This window comes from Centruroides sculpturatus, unplaced genomic scaffold (assembly GCF_000671375.1).
Source record: "Centruroides sculpturatus isolate CEXI.00-Female unplaced genomic scaffold, Cexi_2.0 scaffold88, whole genome shotgun sequence".
Classification (NCBI taxonomy): domain Eukaryota; kingdom Metazoa; phylum Arthropoda; class Arachnida; order Scorpiones; family Buthidae; genus Centruroides; species Centruroides sculpturatus.
In genome coordinates this window covers 953,201-973,182 of record NW_019384431.1, presented here as the reverse complement: position 1 = coordinate 973,182, position 19,982 = coordinate 953,201, and the positions used below count along the sequence as shown (strand labels likewise).

The 19,982-nt window shown below is 27.1% G+C and overlaps 2 protein-coding genes across 11 annotated transcripts in view; both read right to left on the bottom strand.

Annotated features, from left to right (window-relative positions):
• The window catches only part of LOC111619738 (suppressor of lurcher protein 1-like), a 115,825-nt gene that overhangs the window by 31,041 nt on the left and 64,802 nt on the right, over positions 1 to 19,982 (bottom strand). For 9 of the 10 annotated variants that reach the window (XR_002755810.1, XM_023361543.1, XM_023361541.1 and 6 more), the window contains 6 exons: positions 16,682 to 16,738; positions 16,005 to 16,099; positions 12,224 to 12,284; positions 11,946 to 12,126; positions 10,609 to 10,823; positions 10,224 to 10,440 (listed from right to left, as the gene is read on the bottom strand). Coding sequence is in view for 9 of the 10 variants with exons in the window: in XM_023361543.1 (XP_023217311.1) it covers positions 10,224 to 10,440; positions 10,609 to 10,823; positions 11,946 to 12,126; positions 12,224 to 12,284; positions 16,005 to 16,022 (692 nt within the window). In the remaining variant the exon portion in view is untranslated. Of the gene's footprint in view, positions 1 to 10,223; positions 10,441 to 10,608; positions 10,824 to 11,938; positions 12,127 to 12,223; positions 12,285 to 16,004; positions 16,100 to 16,681; positions 16,739 to 19,982 lie in introns of those variants that run through there. The other variant, XM_023361547.1, reaches the window with a different exon arrangement.
• Positions 7,256 to 7,853, bottom strand: LOC111619750 (suppressor of lurcher protein 1-like). The gene is made up of 2 exons (XM_023361571.1): positions 7,645 to 7,853; positions 7,256 to 7,476 (listed from the first exon to the last, which is right to left on the bottom strand). Exons 1-2 carry the CDS (start codon positions 7,775 to 7,777, stop codon positions 7,256 to 7,258), a joined length of 354 nt encoding a protein of 117 aa, XP_023217339.1. The 5' UTR covers positions 7,778 to 7,853.

Below are 19,982 nucleotides of genomic sequence, written 5' to 3'. Positions count from 1 at the left end.
TTGTTAGATTGCAATTCTTAATTTTCTAATTTGTACACTTAAAATTTATAACTTGATAAAGAAATGATTTAAGTATAGTGATTATACATTTATATTATGTGCCATATAAAAATATATGTATGCATGCTTGTATACATATAAACCTACACAGATGCCAAAAAACTATGTATATATTGTTTAAAATTATATAGAAAGAAATTATTTCTTTATTAAATCTATGTTTAAGAAAATAAGTTTATAACTAATCAATATATGGTTCTGAGTGACCATTAAATTCTAAATAAAAATAGTTGCAAGGTATAGGATAGTTTTTACTCAAAGTTTCTATCGACCGAATTGATTCAGTTAAACAATTTGGAGATGAATGTCTTTATTGGATAAAAGTATTAATGTTTTACTGAAAAGCTTTCTACGAATTGCTTTTGTTTCGAAGTTATGATGAATCTACAGCCATCTACTCACACACCTTTTTTTTCTTTTATTTTTAGCAAAAGATAGTGAATTAACATTTTACAATGTAACAAGTATAAGCAAGTAGAAATATAATTCTTTCTTTTTCCTTATAAAAAGCTATTTTTAATAAATTCAATTATCAAATTATAATTGATATTTGGGAGCAAATCTTCCTGGATGATAAGAAATGCCAAGACAGATTTCAGGAAAATGTTAAGGTTTCTATATCTTGAATTTATTCTCTATAATTGGTATGGTCTGATTATTAGGAAAAAATATATATATATGGGAGATGGTTAAAGATCGAAATCAATATTTGAGATGACGTGTTTCTTATCTACTAAATAACAGTCAAAACATATGAATACTCGAGCTTGAGATCCGTACCAAATGGCCCACTTGATCCCTTTTCACGAGATTTGATTGAAAGTTATTTGATTGAATTTAATAGAAGATGAAAAATTGATGTTAAAATTTCACTATAAAAGAATAATCCAGCATATTATGCAGAAAAGTTGGCTGCCTATTACTCTAGACACGCCCAAGTTTTTAAATGTGACTTTGATTAATTATCAATCGTTATCACGGATTTCGTTCCCAAATGACAAAGTGATGAAATATCCGTCAAGTAATTGTACAGAAAATAATAAAATTAAAATAAAAAGCTTTCAAGTTTTATTAATTCTATTGAAAATTCCTATTAAAAATTATTTAAAAATTATGAAGAAATGAACATTTTTAGATTGGCTGCTGAATCATTAAATTAAATGTTATAAATTTATTTGTTGATTTAAAAAGACGGTAAATATGCTAAGTCAATTTCTTCACATTTGATTATATCGTGAAATACACCAGAGGCAATAGTAAAGATTTACTGTTTGTACAACACAGTACAAAGTTTCCTTTTACTATATTTATTTCACATTATACATCTATTTAGTATAAAATTATCATATCTAATATAATTTATTACAAAATGTACTTTTAAATTTCTGAAATGTGATCAAACTATTCAATTTTTATGAGTAGTCACGGTATTTGCTTCCAATTCCTCTAACACGACTTTCAGTAATGCTTTCTCTATACGTTGCTCTTGCAGTCGGTTTTAAAGCCATTAACTTGATTATTTTTCTCTATTCTTTTGATTACTGTATCTAATTTAATCTTTCTTAAATTGTTATTAAACAACAAACGATAATAAATAAAGACAACATAATTAAATAATAAAGATTAAATTAAAAAATTCGATTCTTATTGCATTTTTATTTAACGCGATTGTTATAATTATTATACTTTTTAAAGCATACAAAATTTACTTTATAGACAATTATGCTTGAATATTTGAATCAAAAATATATAACTTTTAGCAGTGTATAAAAATTATAGGGGAGACCGGGGCAAGATCGGCATGTTAAGCTTTACTTAAATTTTGTGTAATAAATACTGCTGTAAACTGAAAAAAAAGCTTTGCATATTGTCTATTGGAATGTTACCTTACTATAGAACTGGTTAAAATCAGTTTGGAAATAAAAATAATTAAAATAATTACAACTTTACAAGAAGAGAGAAATTGACGAAGTTGCCCCGGGTATAGGGGCAAGATCGGCAACTTCTCTCTTTTTGTAAAGTTGTAATTATTTTAATTATTTTTATTAAAGTTGCCCCTGGTATAGGGGCAACAGTAATGGGGCAAGATAGGCACGTATATAAAATTATGTTATTAACAATGTATAAGTTGGAATTCACTATTAAAACAAAGAAATACAAATCCAACACCCATTTAATATTATTACAACGAAATGCAAGTTCAAAGACATATATACATGAATAACAAATGCAAACATGTTTTCATTTATCATCTGTTTGATTTTTATCCTTTGCTTCTAATGTGGCTTTATGTTGCCGATCTTACCCCGCTAGTCATGATTTCGAAACATTAAGTACAACCCTGAGAACAGAATGCCAAGCCACGATCTGGCCACGTGAATAAGTTGAAGTTACATCCTTCTAACAGGAAAAGTAACTTTCGTTATCATGGAATTATAACAAAACCTGCCAATTCAATATAAATGGAAAAAAATATATTATATGGAATTAAACGAAAATGAAAATTTGCTTGATAATTCAACTACGCTTGTTGGAGAACAATAAAAACACTACACTCAACAAGCCACCAATAAAACTCAATTGCCTAACCTATAACCAAAGTCTCCTTTTAATTTGTTTTTAAAAAAAAGCGCTTGACAAACTTGCCCCGCATGCCGAAGTTGCCCCGGTCTCCCCTACACTATTTTAATGCATTCAAAATGTAGAGTAAAAAGTAATGCACACAATGTTAAGTTATATTCTAAAGTTATTAACAATATCGTTGCTCGGGATTTGTAGTAAATGGATAATTTATAGTTTAATTTATAAGCTTTCATGTATAAATTATTCTAAATTTTTAAACAACAATAATTAAAATAATAATTCTGGAATTAAAAAGACATTATTATACATATCTATCGTATAGTCTGCATAGAAAAAAGAAAATATAGCCATGTCTATTTTATTTATATAGCAAATTTATCACTCTTTAATTAATATTTAGCCATTTCACTGGGCTGCAATTTGAAAAAATTGTAGACCTATAAATTCCCACTATCGTCTATCTATCTTCTGTCCTTCCTTAATCTCGAGAATGGTGTTAGATAGAAAAAAGTCAACATACATATTGAAATCTTAGTGTCAGAAGGTCCCGATTAACTATATATGAACTTCTGATCTGGACCGTAAGTCACGTGAATTCAATTCAAAAATTTTCTCCTGAATGAAGTTACATAGATGATTGGCATGAATGTGTTGTTATCAGGAAAAGTATAATATACACGTGCAGGGTCAAACCATTACTAATTTGAGATCGAAAGCATATATTTTAAATTAAATAAAAATATGATTATTTGTTATAAGTTGAAAATTTTAGTTTATTTAGGGAAACTAATTCGTGAACCAGCAATTATTTATTGTGACATGGACACAATGCCGGGCTGCAATTTTTAATTTATTTAATTAAAATATATGCTCTCCATCTCAAATTAGTAATGGCTTGCCCCTGTACATTATACTTTTCCTTTAACAATAGAATCGTGCCGGTCATCCATCGACTGCTTTCAGGAAAATATTTTTGAATTGAAATGACGTGACTTCCGGTTTGCATCGGAAGTTCATATATAGTTAATTAGGACCTCCAGACCCTAATATCTGGTCTCGGATTTCATCTATGTAACTCTGTTCTCGATATTAAGGAAAGTCAGACGGACAGACGGACGATAGTGGGAATTTATAGGTTTACAATTTTTTAAAATTGCAACCCAATCAATATTTCAGTTCTTCATATTTCATCTTCCATTATATGAAATTTTATTAAAAATAAAATTTATGAATATATTTATCAACTGAACAAATATGAAGTTCCTATGAATATATTCATAAATTCTATTGAAAATAACGAAATAACCAGTTTTACAACGAATCAATTCTTTTTCGTTATTATGATGTATGATGTGTCATTCCTTTTAAATTTATAATATATAGTTTATCAAAGCTAACTGATAGGAATATTTTGAAATTAATCAATAAAATTCTCATTTTAAACGTACCAATCAATAAAATTCAAATTATTTAAAGTATTCTTTCTATTTTGTCCGGTAAACCAGTGTGAACTTCTAAAATATTTGTTTGAAAATCAAAATGGCAACTACAACTAACACGAATTAGGCGTTCCAATAAAAGAACCGAATTGTTTCCTTTTCGTGGAAAGCAAAAGATTTAAAAGAACAACTTGTTCGAAGATACATCATCACTTTTTATACGGGAGAAAACAGGATTTAATTCTATAAGAATTTACTTTCGAAATATACAAACAGCAATATGAAGTACCGTACGTTATTTCTGTATTATTATTATAAATCTGTAATACGAAAATAAAAGTCAAAAGTTAACAAACAAATTATTTATTATGATATCGTCTGCAATTTTTAATCATATTTTAAATTTATTTAATTAAAATATATGCTCTCCATCTCAAATTAGTAGTGGCTCGCCCCTGTACATCATACTTTTCCTTTAACAACAGAGTCGTGCCGGTCATCTATTTAACATTTTTAAAGGTTTGAATTGAAATAACGTGACTCCGGTTAGCATCGGAAGTTTGTATATAGTTAATTTCTACACCACCAAATGTTTTAAAACACTGAGCTCGTTTCAAAAAGTTTTAACTTAATTGTAAAAACAGTTATTTCGAGCTAATGATGGAATTATGATGTAAAACGTAAGGAATTTCATGAAATTAGTCAATTATTCGCAAAAATTAATATATGAGATAAATGTAGTATTAAGTATAGCTACATTATCAGAAAACAGATAAATCTTCAACTTTTTTTTCAAACAAACTGAATATCTAATAATAATAAAATCGATTTAGTTAATAAACAAATCAATGGCACACTATAGCTTCGTGGGTGCCGAGACAAATTTGAATTAGAGGGTCTCATATACAATGTTGACTTCAGACATTTTTTTTTCTTCGGAAGAATTTTTGGAGGACACATTCTCTTGTAAAAGATTGATTTGGAGCTCCTGTTGATGAGAACCCTAGGCAATTGTTTTTTTGCCTACAGGATAACGCGCTACTGAAACAGATAACAATCAAAATTAAATCTTAACAAATAAATTATGATAAATAAAATAGTTTGGTGTCTTTTTTTATTAATTAAAATTATTATTTGTCATTACTTGTATAAAATATATAGAATATATTATTTTCAGAATACCGTAAAATTATGAATTCCCCCATTCTTTCTTGCCGCACTAAGAGGATCTTTACATGCCCATCATGGATTCGGCCAGTCCACAATGGGGGTTACTGAACAGCGCTGAAAGGAATTTGACAGCCCTTGGGCCATTCAAAAAAGTTTTTAGGCTCTGACCCTGACTCGAAAACAAATCCCTCAGAGCGGCAAATACGTATTTTGTTGCTTCGGATATCCGGCAGTCTATTGTAAATCCTATTACAAGAAACAATAAATATATCACGATTCTCAGATGGTTGAAGGAGTTGGCATTTGTAAAAGTGGGAGTGCATTCTATTTCCTGTCTACTTTCTTAGTTTCTTTAGAAAATGTATATAAGTCATATATTTACTGATATGCATTGTATTTATTGTTATTAAATGATTCTGTTACCTATTCTATTCGAAAAATCTTTACATTTTTATTAAAACCAAATGTTTTAATAAATTTCTTGAAACATTTTTAATATGCATTCAAGTTTACATTTATAATACTTTTTTACGTCATAGTGATGCATGTAAAATTTTTACAATGAGAAATCTTTCTCTATGTATATATTTTATAAATCAATAAACATTGATTCATCATTGTATCCATATTATAAATAACAATCCAGTATCGAACAGTTCTTGTTTGAGAAATTCTATTTTCCCCTCAATTGACGGCAACAAAAACAGAACGACAAAGTTATATTTTCTTGACATCGTGTCTAAAACAATTATTGTCTATAGACACGATTACGCCTACATCATTTCATATATTGTTTATAATGTGCTAGAAAATATATCTTTTTTATTCTACTTAAACTCACTTTCCATAAAACCGATTTTTTTTTAAAACTCTATCTGTTATATATAGATGATTCTATCGATCCAACAACAAAATTTNTAAGTAACTAAAAATAAAATTTAAAAATAAAATAAAATAAAAAGTTTTTAATGGATAAATTACAAAAATTTCAAAACAATTTAAAAAATTTAATAAATATTTTAATCGGTAGAGCTTGAAGGGTGAAGTTAATTCATCGTGAACTATGCCATTAAAATTAAATTTAGATTTAAAAAAAAAATACTAAAAATATTGATCACTTATTTAAATTCATGACAAAATCAAAATTATACGTTGAACTAAAAAGTACTTAAGTCTATAAATATATTAAAAACAAACGAAAGAAAATGACATTTAAGGCAATAGAAATTAAATAAAACATTATCATTTTCTTAAAGAGAAATCCACACATGGATTATTCTATTAAAATCACAATACCTTTATTTTTTTGCTTTTTTTTTAATTTCAATTTTTATATTTAAATTTCTCTTAAATCATAATTCTATGAATTAGATATATTTTAATATGATCTTGTGTCATTAAAATTAAATATAATTTCCTAAGTCACAAATAACGATTCACGAGGACGTTAGTTGTAAGAAAGTAATTAAACGAAAGAAAATTCATCCCTGAAAGAACTGTTTGAAGATGAATTTAATTCGAATATCTTTAAACGATTTTTCGTTTTTGAAGATTGTATACCTATTATTTACAGTTTTTCATTCTTTAACGCAGTCTAATGAGATTAATATGCACTTATTATCAAGAGTTTAAAAAAACGTTTAGTATTTATTTAAAAAACAAATGGATCTGAGTGTTATTGTGATAATTTGACTTTATATCACAATATATCGTGTAGTAAAATATGTTTAATCTCACGTAAAATAAGAAAAAAAAAAGTGGATATTTTAATATTTCATAATTTATCAATGATAAATTTTAAAAATATACTCATACAAAAACATTTTATAAATGAATATATAATGTTAATAATATGCGTTATAATATTATAAAATATAATTTTATAATTCTGATAAATTACTAAAACAAATACATTGTAACTAAGTGATTAACAAGTAAACTTTCAGGCGAAAAACAATAATTTCATTCTTTATCAAGCATTTTCTGTTTGCATTAGAAATGTCTCACCTCAAATCACCTCTTTGCAATCGGATGTGTTCAAACATCACTTTAACCCGTTCGTTATATCTGGCCATGAAGCGATAAGTGCACTTAATGTCTTTCGGATAGGTACTGGGATATTGAGGGGAGTAAAACTTCCCCCTCGAATGATTAGTACTGCCACTGAAGAACTGATAATCACAAAGAGTTCCTGGTTTTAAATTTCCTTGAGTTTCAAACATTTCTACAAGATAATAAGAAAAGAAATTATAAATGAATTTAATGTTATAGGACCGTGATAAAGGCTTTATATTATTTTCTTTTTTCTCCCTTCCTTTTTCAGTTATCGATCTCTATCGTTTACACGATTTCGTTTTTCAAAATATATCGAAGAAACGAAAAATCTACTTACTTTGGCTAAGAAATCGATAAGTTCCGCGAAAACCGGTGTTATTTCCTTGCCTCCAATCAGAATGGAATTCAAAAACAAGCGAATAACTTGATGAATAATGTGTCTGATCGATATCACCCAATTTTCCACACATCACTAAATTCCATGGTGTATGTTCGTTAACGGAACTTTCTTTCAAATGAAGAAATAACTTCACGTAATCTCCATATATACAACTGTAAGAATAATAGAAAGTAGAATTTTTTCCTTATTTCTTGATTTTACAACAAAAATTTTTAAATTAATAATCGTTATACGTAAACGGGTTATAGAAAATTTAAATTAAAAAAAAATATACTCCAAAATTGTGCGAAATTTATTTATAGATAATCTTAATGAATTATTTACATAATTTAGTTATATATTTTTTATATAATAGAAAACTTTATATAGCAGGTCGAAATATAATAAAGTGCTGCAATATATAAATATATAATAATAATATAAGATAATTGAACTAAATATATTCTCGCATAATTTTGGTTTAGAAAATGTTTTGAAATCAGTATTTATCATTTGAATTATATGGAATTAAAATATGCTAAACGTAATAGTTACAATTATGTTTACTGTATTATGTTTAATGATGTTATTTTTAAATTTACCTAATTAAACTGATTTTTTCAATTATAATATTGTTTTTAATACCCACTAAGCTTAAGAATCAGAAAAATTTTCTTAAAATTACTGATAGAATCTCAAAACAGTAACAATACAATATTCCTGCTTATAGAAAGAATACAAGAATTACATGAAATATCTGCTTGGGATTTACTTTATGGGATAATAAATACTTTCATTTCATAATTAATCGTTACTAATGTCCGTAACATTCTAAAGAAGCTTATGACGTTCACCATCAACATCATACAGTAATAGAAATACTGATGTAAATTAAATTTGGTTACCTGTATCACAAAAGTTTATATTGGTTTGGGAAATAACTTCCACACAAGAGACATTAAATAATCTATATGAGAATTATTAAGCAGATATAACGCATTTTGGTCTTAATTTCATTACGATGTAACGTTTAATCAAGCTTCTGTTTTTGAAGACATAAATAACTTCAAATTACAGAAAAAAAATTGTTTGAATATTCAAAGTATTAGAAATCGTAAAATCTCAATTGTTAATTTAACTTTCTACTTCTATTTAGTTTTTCAAATATCAATATGTAACCTGTTCAAACACTGTAATTCTCTAGGAATTATCACATCCACAGATTCCAAAAATACTAGCCAATCAACAATTTTATTTTACCTAGATGCATTTCGGAAATTACAATATTTCCCTCCTGAGTAAGTTTTCTGAAATGCATCTGGGTAAAATAAAATTGTTGATTGGCTAGTGCTTTTGGAATCTGTAGATGTGATAATTCTTAGAGAATAATTGTGTTTGAACCGGTTTGAATTGTTAAATTTAGCTTTTTTATCATATTCTAATTAATTAAATATCCATCTCAAAAATTTTCTAAATCACACTTAAAATTATGCCAAAAGTTATTAAGAAAACGCTAGTTAATTTATTTTGAAACATCTTATGTACGTCTTACATTCAATTACACTTCTATATATATATATAAAGAAGTAATTGAATATATATAATAAATATATATAACTAAATATCTCTTAAAGCAATTTTATTAGTAATAACTGTTTAACAATGTCTACGTATAAAGATATACAGAATAATATGACATTATGATCTTAAAATATATTAAAGAAACTATTTCATATTATTTTTATTCAAAACTCAGAAGAAAAATGATATAAAAGAAAGATGAGAAGAAGAAGAAGAAGGAAGAGGAGGAGGAGGAAGAAGAGAAGGGAAAAAAATTAAAAACTGGAGAATATAATCTAAGGTTACAGCTGCTTATAGTATGCTTAAATTCTCGTTCCATAGACTAAAAGTTTACTTTTAAATCTTCATCCATCGAGAAAATACAATAATTTTCTTGTCAATTATGGAACAAAATGGACTATTGAATCTTACTTTTTAATTACATTTGTTTTCCTTCGTAATAGTTTAATTAATACAAATTTCCTATATATGAGAAAATACGGAAAAATTGATTACATATACTGTATAATGTTTTCGTAAATTAATGGATACATTTTTGAAATAAGTAAACTTCAAAATAAAACATTTACAATTTAATTTTGCTACAAATCTGGTTCTACTACAAACAAACGAAATTGGATAAAGTATTAATTATAAATTTCATAATGAAACTTATTAAAACAAAATTTTCCGTTTTATTAAAGAGCGTAATCAATCCAAATATGTAAAAAAAAGTAATAATTTCGTTTGAACAAACCAGCGATACAATTTTAAATAACAATGCAAATTTATTTTACATCATCTTTATAAGTAACTAAAAATAAAATTTAAAAATAAAATAAAATAAAAAGTTTTTAATGGATAAATTACAAAAACAAATACATTGTAACTAAGTGATTAACAAGTAAACTTTCAGGCGAAAAACAATAATTTCATTCTTTATCAAGCATTTTCTGTTTGCATTAGAAATGTCTCACCTCAAATCACCTCTTTGCAATCGGATGTGTTCAAACATCACTTTAACCCGTTCGTTATATCTGGCCATGAAGCGATAAGTGCACTTAATGTCTTTCGGATAGGTACTGGGATATTGAGGGGAGTAAAACTTCCCCCTCGAATGATTAGTACTGCCACTGAAGAACTGATAATCACAAAGAGTTCCTGGTTTTAAATTTCCTTGAGTTTCAAACATTTCTACAAGATAATAAGAAAAGAAATTATAAATGAATTTAATGTTATAGGACCGTGATAAAGGCTTTATATTATTTTCTTTTTTCTCCCTTCCTTTTTCAGTTATCGATCTCTATCGTTTACACGATTTCGTTTTTCAAAATATATCGAAGAAACGAAAAATCTACTTACTTTGGCTAAGAAATCGATAAGTTCCGCGAAAACCGGTGTTATTTCCTTGCCTCCAATCAGAATGGAATTCAAAAACAAGCGAATAACTTGATGAATAATGTGTCTGATCGATATCACCCAATTTTCCACACATCACTAAATTCCATGGTGTATGTTCGTTAACGGAACTTTCTTTCAAATGAAGAAATAACTTCACGTAATCTCCATATATACAACTGTAAGAATAATAGAAAGTAGAATTTTTTCCTTATTTCTTGATTTTACAACAAAAATTTTTAAATTAATAATCGTTATACGTAAACGGGTTATAGAAAATTTANTAACGGAACTTTCTTTCAAATGAAGAAATAACTTCACGTAATCTCCATATATACAACTGTAAGAATAATAGAAAGTAGAATTTTTTCCTTATTTCTTGATTTTACAACAAAAATTTTTAAATTAATAATCGTTATACGTAAACGGGTTATAGAAAATTTAAATTAAAAAAAAATATACTCCAAAATTGTGCGAAATTTATTTATAGATAATCTTAATGAATTATTTACATAATTTAGTTATATATTTTTATATAATAGCTTCTTGGTCCTTTTTTTTTTCTTAATTTTCTTTTTAATTTATTCTTTTATAGCTACGCATTTGGCTATTAGTTTAGGACTTATTACACTACGATTTTTTAGGAATATTGACTTTTTTCGTTTTATTTTTTAAATAAATTCTAACTCCAATATGTAGAACCAAATAAAAAGTAAAAAGAAAAAAGTTTCAAGTAAATATTCCTAAAAAACGTAATGTGATAATTCCTAAACTAATATCCAAATACAGTGGTACCTCAGGTTACGAACGCCCCAGCATACGAAATTTTCAAAATACGACATGAAATTCGAACATATTTTTGCTCCACGATACGAACAAAAACTCACCATACGACGTTACATTAGTTCGCATTTTTCATTTGTTTTTCTTACTACAGTTATTTTTTTTAATGTATTACTTGGCTTTAATTTGAGTATGTTTTTCGCGTTGGAACGAATTATTTGGTTTTACATGTAATCGTATGGGAAAAGATGATCCACCTTACGACATTTTCATGATACGATCTCAGTTTCGGAACGGATTAATTTCGTATCTTGAGGTACCACTGTACGTAGTTATGCAAGAATAAAATAAAAATAAAATTAGTTTTATATATATATTTTTAAAATTTCAATCTAATTTTAACAATTCTTAATCTTCTTCAGTAGAATAATTTTTCGATAAAAATATTGAGGAATACTTTTATCGAATAAAACATTTTTTTTTTAAATTATAAAGTTAGGAAGATTCGTACAACTAACTCTAAATTTGTTTTTTGTAGATCAAATTCGTCAAACGTGATCTCGACTATTTCGTCTTCTCCAGCTATAAAGGTATACAGGATACAATCTGTGTTATCTTCGTAGGGGACGGGCCAGTTGGGAGATGTAAACACACCATATTCTTTACCGTAAGTATTGTCGTAGGTAATGCATTCACAGCCTTCGAGGAAAGAAAGAAACATTAATTACACTACCTCCTCTAGAGAATGATGAAGATGGAGAAGAGAGGAATAAAAAAAAAAGAAAAAAATACTCACCAGCGCCCAGACCTGTGGATGGAATGACGGAAGATAAAACAGCCCACACCATTGTCACCACCTAAAAGACAAGTTAAATGTTTTCATTAGTTGTAAAGTAATGAAAAAATTCGTTAAATTAGTTTTAATTATTTTTATAATAAACTTTTATTACATATATGTAGTACGAAATGTTACTTCCCGTAATTGTTGTAAATGTACGAATTAAGAGTACGCATTCATTCTACACATTGGATAAACGTTGTTTGTTAATTGCTTCTTTCGTTTACCCAACTCTTCGGGGAATTGAGTATTCAACAATGTAAACTACCGAAAGAGATCAGATGGTTTTTCAACTGCGATTCCATTTTCTTAAAGTGAAAAGAGACGTGAAATGGAACCAAACTAGATGATTTTAAGCGATTTTCAAATAAGTAAAGCCATTTCTAAAGTACAAAGATGAATAAATAAATAAATTCGAACTAAAAGTAAATAAATAATTCATAGAAGTAGAGGACCTTGAGTGCGTTTGTTTTCTTAATATCATCATTGTACGCCAAAAAATACTTTATTATGGAATGGAAATCTTGTTTAAAAGGTTTATAAGTTTTTTGACATAAAAAAAAGAACAACTTTCTGCTATTCGCAGTACGATTGGGAACGATGCTTTTCTCAAACCTTTCTCAAGAGGACGAAGACGACTTAATCTCATAGGGTCGGGCAGCGAGTTAATATATCCCGCTGCAGATACTTGAAGATATCTGATGTTGCCCACGCTAAGCCATATGGAAAAAGAACGTTGTAATGGAAACCGTTTTCTGAATACTCTTATTGGCTCGGTTCTCTTTAGCCAAGACGATTTAATATTCTTTCAATATGATATATCGAATAAAGAGCTCATTTATAGCACTTGAAAATCCTCGCATATAATAGCATTCATTAAAATATTTTATTGCGTTTATTTGTATTATATACAATATATCTAACAGCTGTTATTATTTCATTTATTAGATATTGCTATCATTATTTAATATTACATTTTCAACTGAATAAATTAAAAACGATTCATTAATAAATATAACGAGCAAAAACTATTGTGACATCGTCACAATGCCAGGATGCAATTTTTAATTATATTTTTAATTTATTTAATTTAAAATATATGCTCACGATCTCAAATTAGCAGTGTCTTGCTCCTGTACATCATACTTTTCCTGCTAACAATAGAGTTATGCTGGTAATTATCGAACTCCTTTCAGGGGAAAATTTTTGAATTGAAATAACGTGACTTCTGTTCTATCTCGGAAGTTTATATATAGTTAATTTGGGCCTCCTACCCCTAAACTTTCCATATCTGGTCTTGATTTTTATCTATCTAACATCGTTCTCGAGATTAAAGAATTTATAGGTCTACAACTATTTCAAATTTCAGTCCAATTAAGTTTAGATTTTAAAATTAAAAAATATTTATAAATATGTAATTAAAAAAAACAGTATTTTAAAATTTACATATTGTTAAATTAAAAATATTATCAATAATTTTATTTATAAATTATAAACATTTTTAGAAATGAATAAAAATAGAAAATCAAGTTTAAACTCGCAGATCTATTTAAATTCTTTAAATTAACACAAAGATATTTTAGAATAATTTAAAAGTCAAGAATTTGTACCGAGGTTAGAAATAACGAATGCCTTGCATATTTTAAAACCGCGGTATAAATTTTTACAGCATGTCTGCACGATAATTTATAAATCTACCAAAAGTTTTGGAAATTGAAATTAAACAAAGCTACAACAAAGCAGTTTATCGACATCAAGTGGCTAGTAAATATTAAGAATCTGGTGATTGATTTAAATATTAATGCCACGACGATATTCAATTAAGTATGCAATTAATTTAACCGTTAATCAATTTCCATAATTGTTATCACATAATTGTATAATAAATCGTTTTGTTCGTTTATAATGACATTTAAAGAACGAAATGTATAAACAAAAAAGAAACGACATGTATAAATTTTGAAATATTTTCAAAAAAAAATGATATTATTAACTCTTTTTAGTTAACATATTTATAAATTTTTAAAATAATTCGTTAATTAAAGTATAAAGAAGAATTATGAGCGGGTTATTACCATTAACAAATGAGCAATTTAGATATGTGTAATTATATTAAGATCTCTTAAATTAGTCATTAAAGAAATTATTTATATAAAACTTCCAAAAGTTTTGTAAACTAGATATTAATCTAATTTAATGAGTTTAATCTAATTTATAAAAGCTGGTAAAGTTTTACAGATTTAATGTAATCTCCTCAATTATAGCAAATAACAATTTGGTGGCTATTGATAGGCCTACCGAAATTATTTGCATAATGTAAATTATTTAATTTATAAATGTAAATTAGTTACTGGTTTATATTAATGCTACACTTCTGTTTACATGTTTATACATTATATAATGCTTAAATATGTTTACTTGCTTCCAGTTTGTTTATATAAAGTTTGTATTGTTACGAGAATATCTTATAAATAAATAAAATATTTCCTATTTACATGATACACATTAACTAAATTATATACAGTCAAATCTCTGTACTGTTGTTTAATAATACATTTTTTTTTTTTACTCGTAAAATACACAATGTTTTCCTTTTACTTCAACGATAACGCAGTAAATTAAATTTTAATTAATTTTAATGTATTACTCGTTTTTTGGAATCAAAATGTAATACTCTGTTAATACAGCATTTCTATCATCTCACGAACGTTATCTGCAGTCAGTAGGCACTATTACACACGAGGACAGTTGCCAGATTTAGCCTGCTTTTGATATTTTAGCGCCTAAATTTTTTGTTTAGCGCTTAAAATTAATTATCTTTTTTCTTTGTTTAGCTGAAACGTTAGCTTTTGAGCAAAATATTTTTTTATTACACGTAACACTAAACTTAGAAAGGAAACTAAGTTTTAATATTTTTTCTAGAGCAGTTTTAATGCTTTTTTGGCACTTTCAGTTTTTCAGGAAATTATAAATTATAGTAAACTGTACGTTGCAGTTAAAATTCGTCAGAACGCTGTTCTTAATATTCAAAAGTAATTGTAACAAAACCTCTTTTACTTTTAGAATTAGTGTAATTTGCAAAACTAAGAAAACTTTATATAATTTCTGGGGAACTTTGTTATATTAATCTTATTTAACATAATAAATTTTCTCTTAGAAAGTGCTCAAAGATGCCTTAGTGTTGCAAATTGCTTTTTGTGGCCTAATCATTTTAATAAGTATATTCTCCTTAAAAAATTATATTTTGGAAGTAGTTTAGTTTTTACTTTTTTAAATTTTGGTTTTACTTGTTCGTTTTTTCTAGGAAGATTCAGATTCTGACTGCTTTTGGATTTTGATGTTTAACATATAAGTTACTGCAGAAATAATATGCAAGAAAATCACTCAAATTTTGAACTAGAGGAGAATAATAATACTATATGTTTTTCAGTTCTCTTTTGTTTCGCTTAATATTGCTCTAGAGAGATTTGATTGTATTTAGAAATATCTACATTTACTTTTATTTAACAATAAACAAACTTATATAAACTTCCTATATATCGATGATCTTGAGGGCCCTGAATCAAATCTGAGTGAGCAACTCCAGATATGTCAGATCTCGTCCCTGACCACCAGGCCTCTAAATGAGGCCTGGTGGCAGAACTCACGATAGATATAATTAATTAAAAAGACTCACTTAGTGCCCGCGAGGAAGAGTAAAAATATATATATAGTTTATATATGTACCAATTAAACTTACCTCATTCATATTCAGCATGGTGTTAGTGTGGAAAGCTTCCTTGTCATGGAGATATCCAATCAGCCAACTTATCGTGCTCAGACTCCATCGTTAATCTATACGACACGGATAACTGATATCAATGCGAACATTTTATAATATTAATATTAAATTATGTTTTGTTTTGATGGTTATTTCCAAATAAAATAAAAATCTGTTAAACAGTCAATATTTGCCCTATCATTTCCATTGAACTCATATGTATTGGATGCCGGCCATATTACTACAATACCAGCTGCTGCTTTAAAATTCTAAATTTTGAAACTGTTCCAGCTGTTGCGAGAGAAAGTTCGATTGCCGATTATAAGTGCTATTTTTTCCCTAACTTCAAACGACAGAATAACGAGATGCCTTCTTTAATGACGTGTGAAAGAATAAATACTTATCATTACAGGTTTGAGGACTTTTCTTCTAAGAGTAACAAAACTATGCAAAACCGACTCATTAAGCTTTCCAACTATTCTAAATGAAGCTGAAATCTGTCAAAAATAGAACTAAAACAGTAGAAAAATAATAAGAAAAAAGGTCTACTTTTGATTTTACTGGAAACGAGCCCAGAAAATTCCCTAATTGAACGCCTTTCGAATAATGCAATTATATCACGACTTTTTAAAAAAATTTTACATAATTAAAATTACCATTTCATCGACGGTTTCGCTTCCTCGTTATCAGGATAATTCTTCCATTGTGATGGACTGAAAAAAAAAATTAATTATCATATTGATTAATCGAATAAAAATAAATATATATAAATAATTTAAATCTAAAAAATATTGAAGATTTTATGTTTGTATTTTCTCTTATCAGCAAGAAAACTGAATAAATTTTAAAAATAACAACTCGTATATCTGAATTTGGTGGATGTTATGTTAAGGAAAGTCAGTTGAAGTTTTTTAAATGATTCTTCAAGAAAAATCAATGAGTCGAGTGTTATTTTTAAGCTATAAAAATACAGCAACTTTTCTTTGTGTACCTGATAGAATTTTCTTTCCAGAACTTTTGAGACCAAGAAGATTAATTAAAAATAAAAGTTTATACAACTGTAAAGCTGAAGAATTTTTTAAAATAATTTTTTAAATTGGACAGTTTTTTAACAGTTTAAATTAAATTTAACGTAATATATTCATAGATCATTTTAAATCTAATTTACCGAATTTATTATTATAAAAAAACAATAATTAATTTAAATAATAAATAAAAATATACTGTAAATGCTATAAATTTTTAAGATATGTTTTAATGTAGTAACAGTAAATAATATAAATAAATACTTNCCATTGCGCATGCACAACATGGCTTTTTGTAAAGTTTTTTCGAACTTATAATATCAAACTCTTGTTTAAACATTATTCCATAAACAAATAACCATCTAGGAATGATTAAGAACCTGATGCAGAATCAGATAACCAGATGAGGTTCAAAAACTTTTTTTTTTTTTGTTATTATACTGTAATTTAATTGGTTCTGAGTGCATTATTGTCATTAATCCAGTGTGGTGAGTGGTTATTTGGTTTATATTAACTGGAAAATAAGGTGTTGGTGCTTTTAAAGTATTTAATTTAAAAAATCTTAATAATCCTTTCCTTTCTCTTACAGCTGCCTTTTTTAGCCTCAATTTGAGGGCAGATGTTAATGAACTTCTCTAAGAATAAAAAAGTGCCAAAAATTATAAAAAATAGGACTGTTTAAATTCAGTTTATATATCAATTAAAAAAATCTATAAATTTATAATATTTAGGAATAAATTTAATAAATTTATACTTTTGTAGTAGATTCATACATTGGCATTCATAAATGGACAAACAAGACATTTGCCCATTGGGATTGATAAAAAATTCCACAATTTATAATTCTAAAAGTGATTGAGATATGTATTCTTACATCCTTAGCCAAGGGATGCTTTGATGCAATACTGTGTTTTATAATCTACTTATGAAAAAAATCCAAAAAAATTAAATAATTAAATAAAAATTTATTGATGTAATTGTTTGTCTCCAAGCTTTGCCCTCTCCCTTGGAAAATTTTCTGCTGTTGCCCATTAGATTATACAGAAATGTATTTAAGTAGTAAAACAATTTTTAATATTATAACAGTTTATTATTGAATAATATATTTCTTTCAGTTAATCCAAGGAAAATTGGCTGACATGTACACAACTCTGAATGCTTGTCGAGCTTACTTGTATAATGTTGCAAGAGCAGTAGATAAAGGTCATGTCAGTTCCAAGGTAAATGTTTTCTTGTAAAAATTTGAATATAACATACATAAATTAAACAATTACAGTGAGAATATATTTTTTGTAAATTAATTTTAATATGTTTAATATGAAATTTCCAATAAAGAAGGTTACAGATTTAACTGAAGTTTCTTTCAGTAAATTTCTGCTTAGTATATCTGAATATATATTAATTTTAAAAGATATAACCAAAAATTACTTAAAAATAAAAATAACTGGAAATTATTATGCAAATTAAGAATTACTAGAATATTTTAAATTTGCAATATGAAAATAGGTAGATGCAGTAGAATGTAATATACAGTTGAATCCACTTAAGCGAATACTCTCAGAATCACTGCTTTATGCCTCCTCATCCAAAGTAACAAGATTACCCAGAGGATTGTTAATGGTCATCAATGTGCAGCGACAATTTTCAAAAAGGATCAGATGTGAGAAAACCTATTTTTCATACATTATAACAATTATTTAAACACTGGGAAGAAAATTCATTTCATCTCACATTATTGACACATTAATTTTACTTTCCCAGCTCTTTTTTTGACTGATTATTTTTACTTTCCCAGCATTTTTTTGACTGATTGTCATACTTTCCCTGCTATATATAGCAGAGGGAAAGTATGACAATCAGTCAAAAAAAGGCCCCACACAGATTTTTACATTTTTTGGATTGAGAGGACTCTTGAAATGTCAAGAAATGCAAAATATTTGGAGATTTTTTTCTATGTATGGATGTTAGTGTATGTATGGGGCATGAGTTTGTTCACCCCTTTTGAAGCTTAATAACTCATGTGTCTTTTGTTGAAAATTTCTGAAATTTTGCATGGAGGTTTATATATAAGGGAGATTGATGCTATTAAATTTTGATGGTTAAAGGTCAATTGGGTGGGGAGATAAAGGGGGTAGTGTCATATCTTGAGTAGATAAGACTTAATGACAATTTTATTCATTATTAGAATTCCAATTTTTTTTTTTATAAAATCCATTTCTACTTTCAAAATTAAACTTTTTGCCATTAAAAAATATAATAATAAAAAATATAAAACAGTTTTAAATAAAATAGAATACAACATGGAAATTATTGATTGTCTTCACTCTGATGTGACGATTCACCTAGATCAGCTGCATCATTCAGATTCAAACTGTGCTATGTTTCACTGTAAGGGACCCACTTCTTGTAAAGAGTCAGTCTTCTTTCATATTGAATTCAAAGCTTTTTAATCACATATAAGTAGATTCACACTTTAGACGAAAACTTTTAAGTGTTTTATGATAATAGAAATACAAAAATTACTAATGTGATATTCTTTTCAATAAACACAAAAAACAAAATCTCTTATTACAGAATCACATGAATGCTCACAAAACACAACAGTATGCTAGGAACACATGTATGCAAGCTAGGCCTGTCAATCGAATTAACTAAAAGGAGTCCTGAGGGGTGTTCAGGTTGGTTCATGGAAGAGTTGAATTCATCATAAAGGAGGGGAGGACAGATTGGAAAAATATACATTTTTCAAGTGAAAGGTTTCAAACACAAATGCATTAAATATAATATTTAGACAGTATTTGAAGAAATTTAGAGGACTAACCTAAGAGGACTAAATTTAGAGGACTAACCAAGAATGGACTAACTAGTCCATTCTTGGCACACCATTATTAATGGTATTCAATTCTTTCCATTTTTTCTTATTTTAGGAGTC

What these genes read in the sequence shown, in the direction of transcription:
- LOC111619750 (XM_023361571.1), bottom strand. Translation starts at nt 7,777, where the DNA reads ATGTGTGGAAAATTGGGTGATATCGATCAGACACATTATTCATCAAGT. An exon ending in TTATCGATTTCTTAGCCAAA is followed by an intron (nt 7,477 to 7,644) that starts GTAAGTAGATTT and finishes ATTATCTTGTAG; the next exon opens with AAATGTTTGAAACTCAAGGA.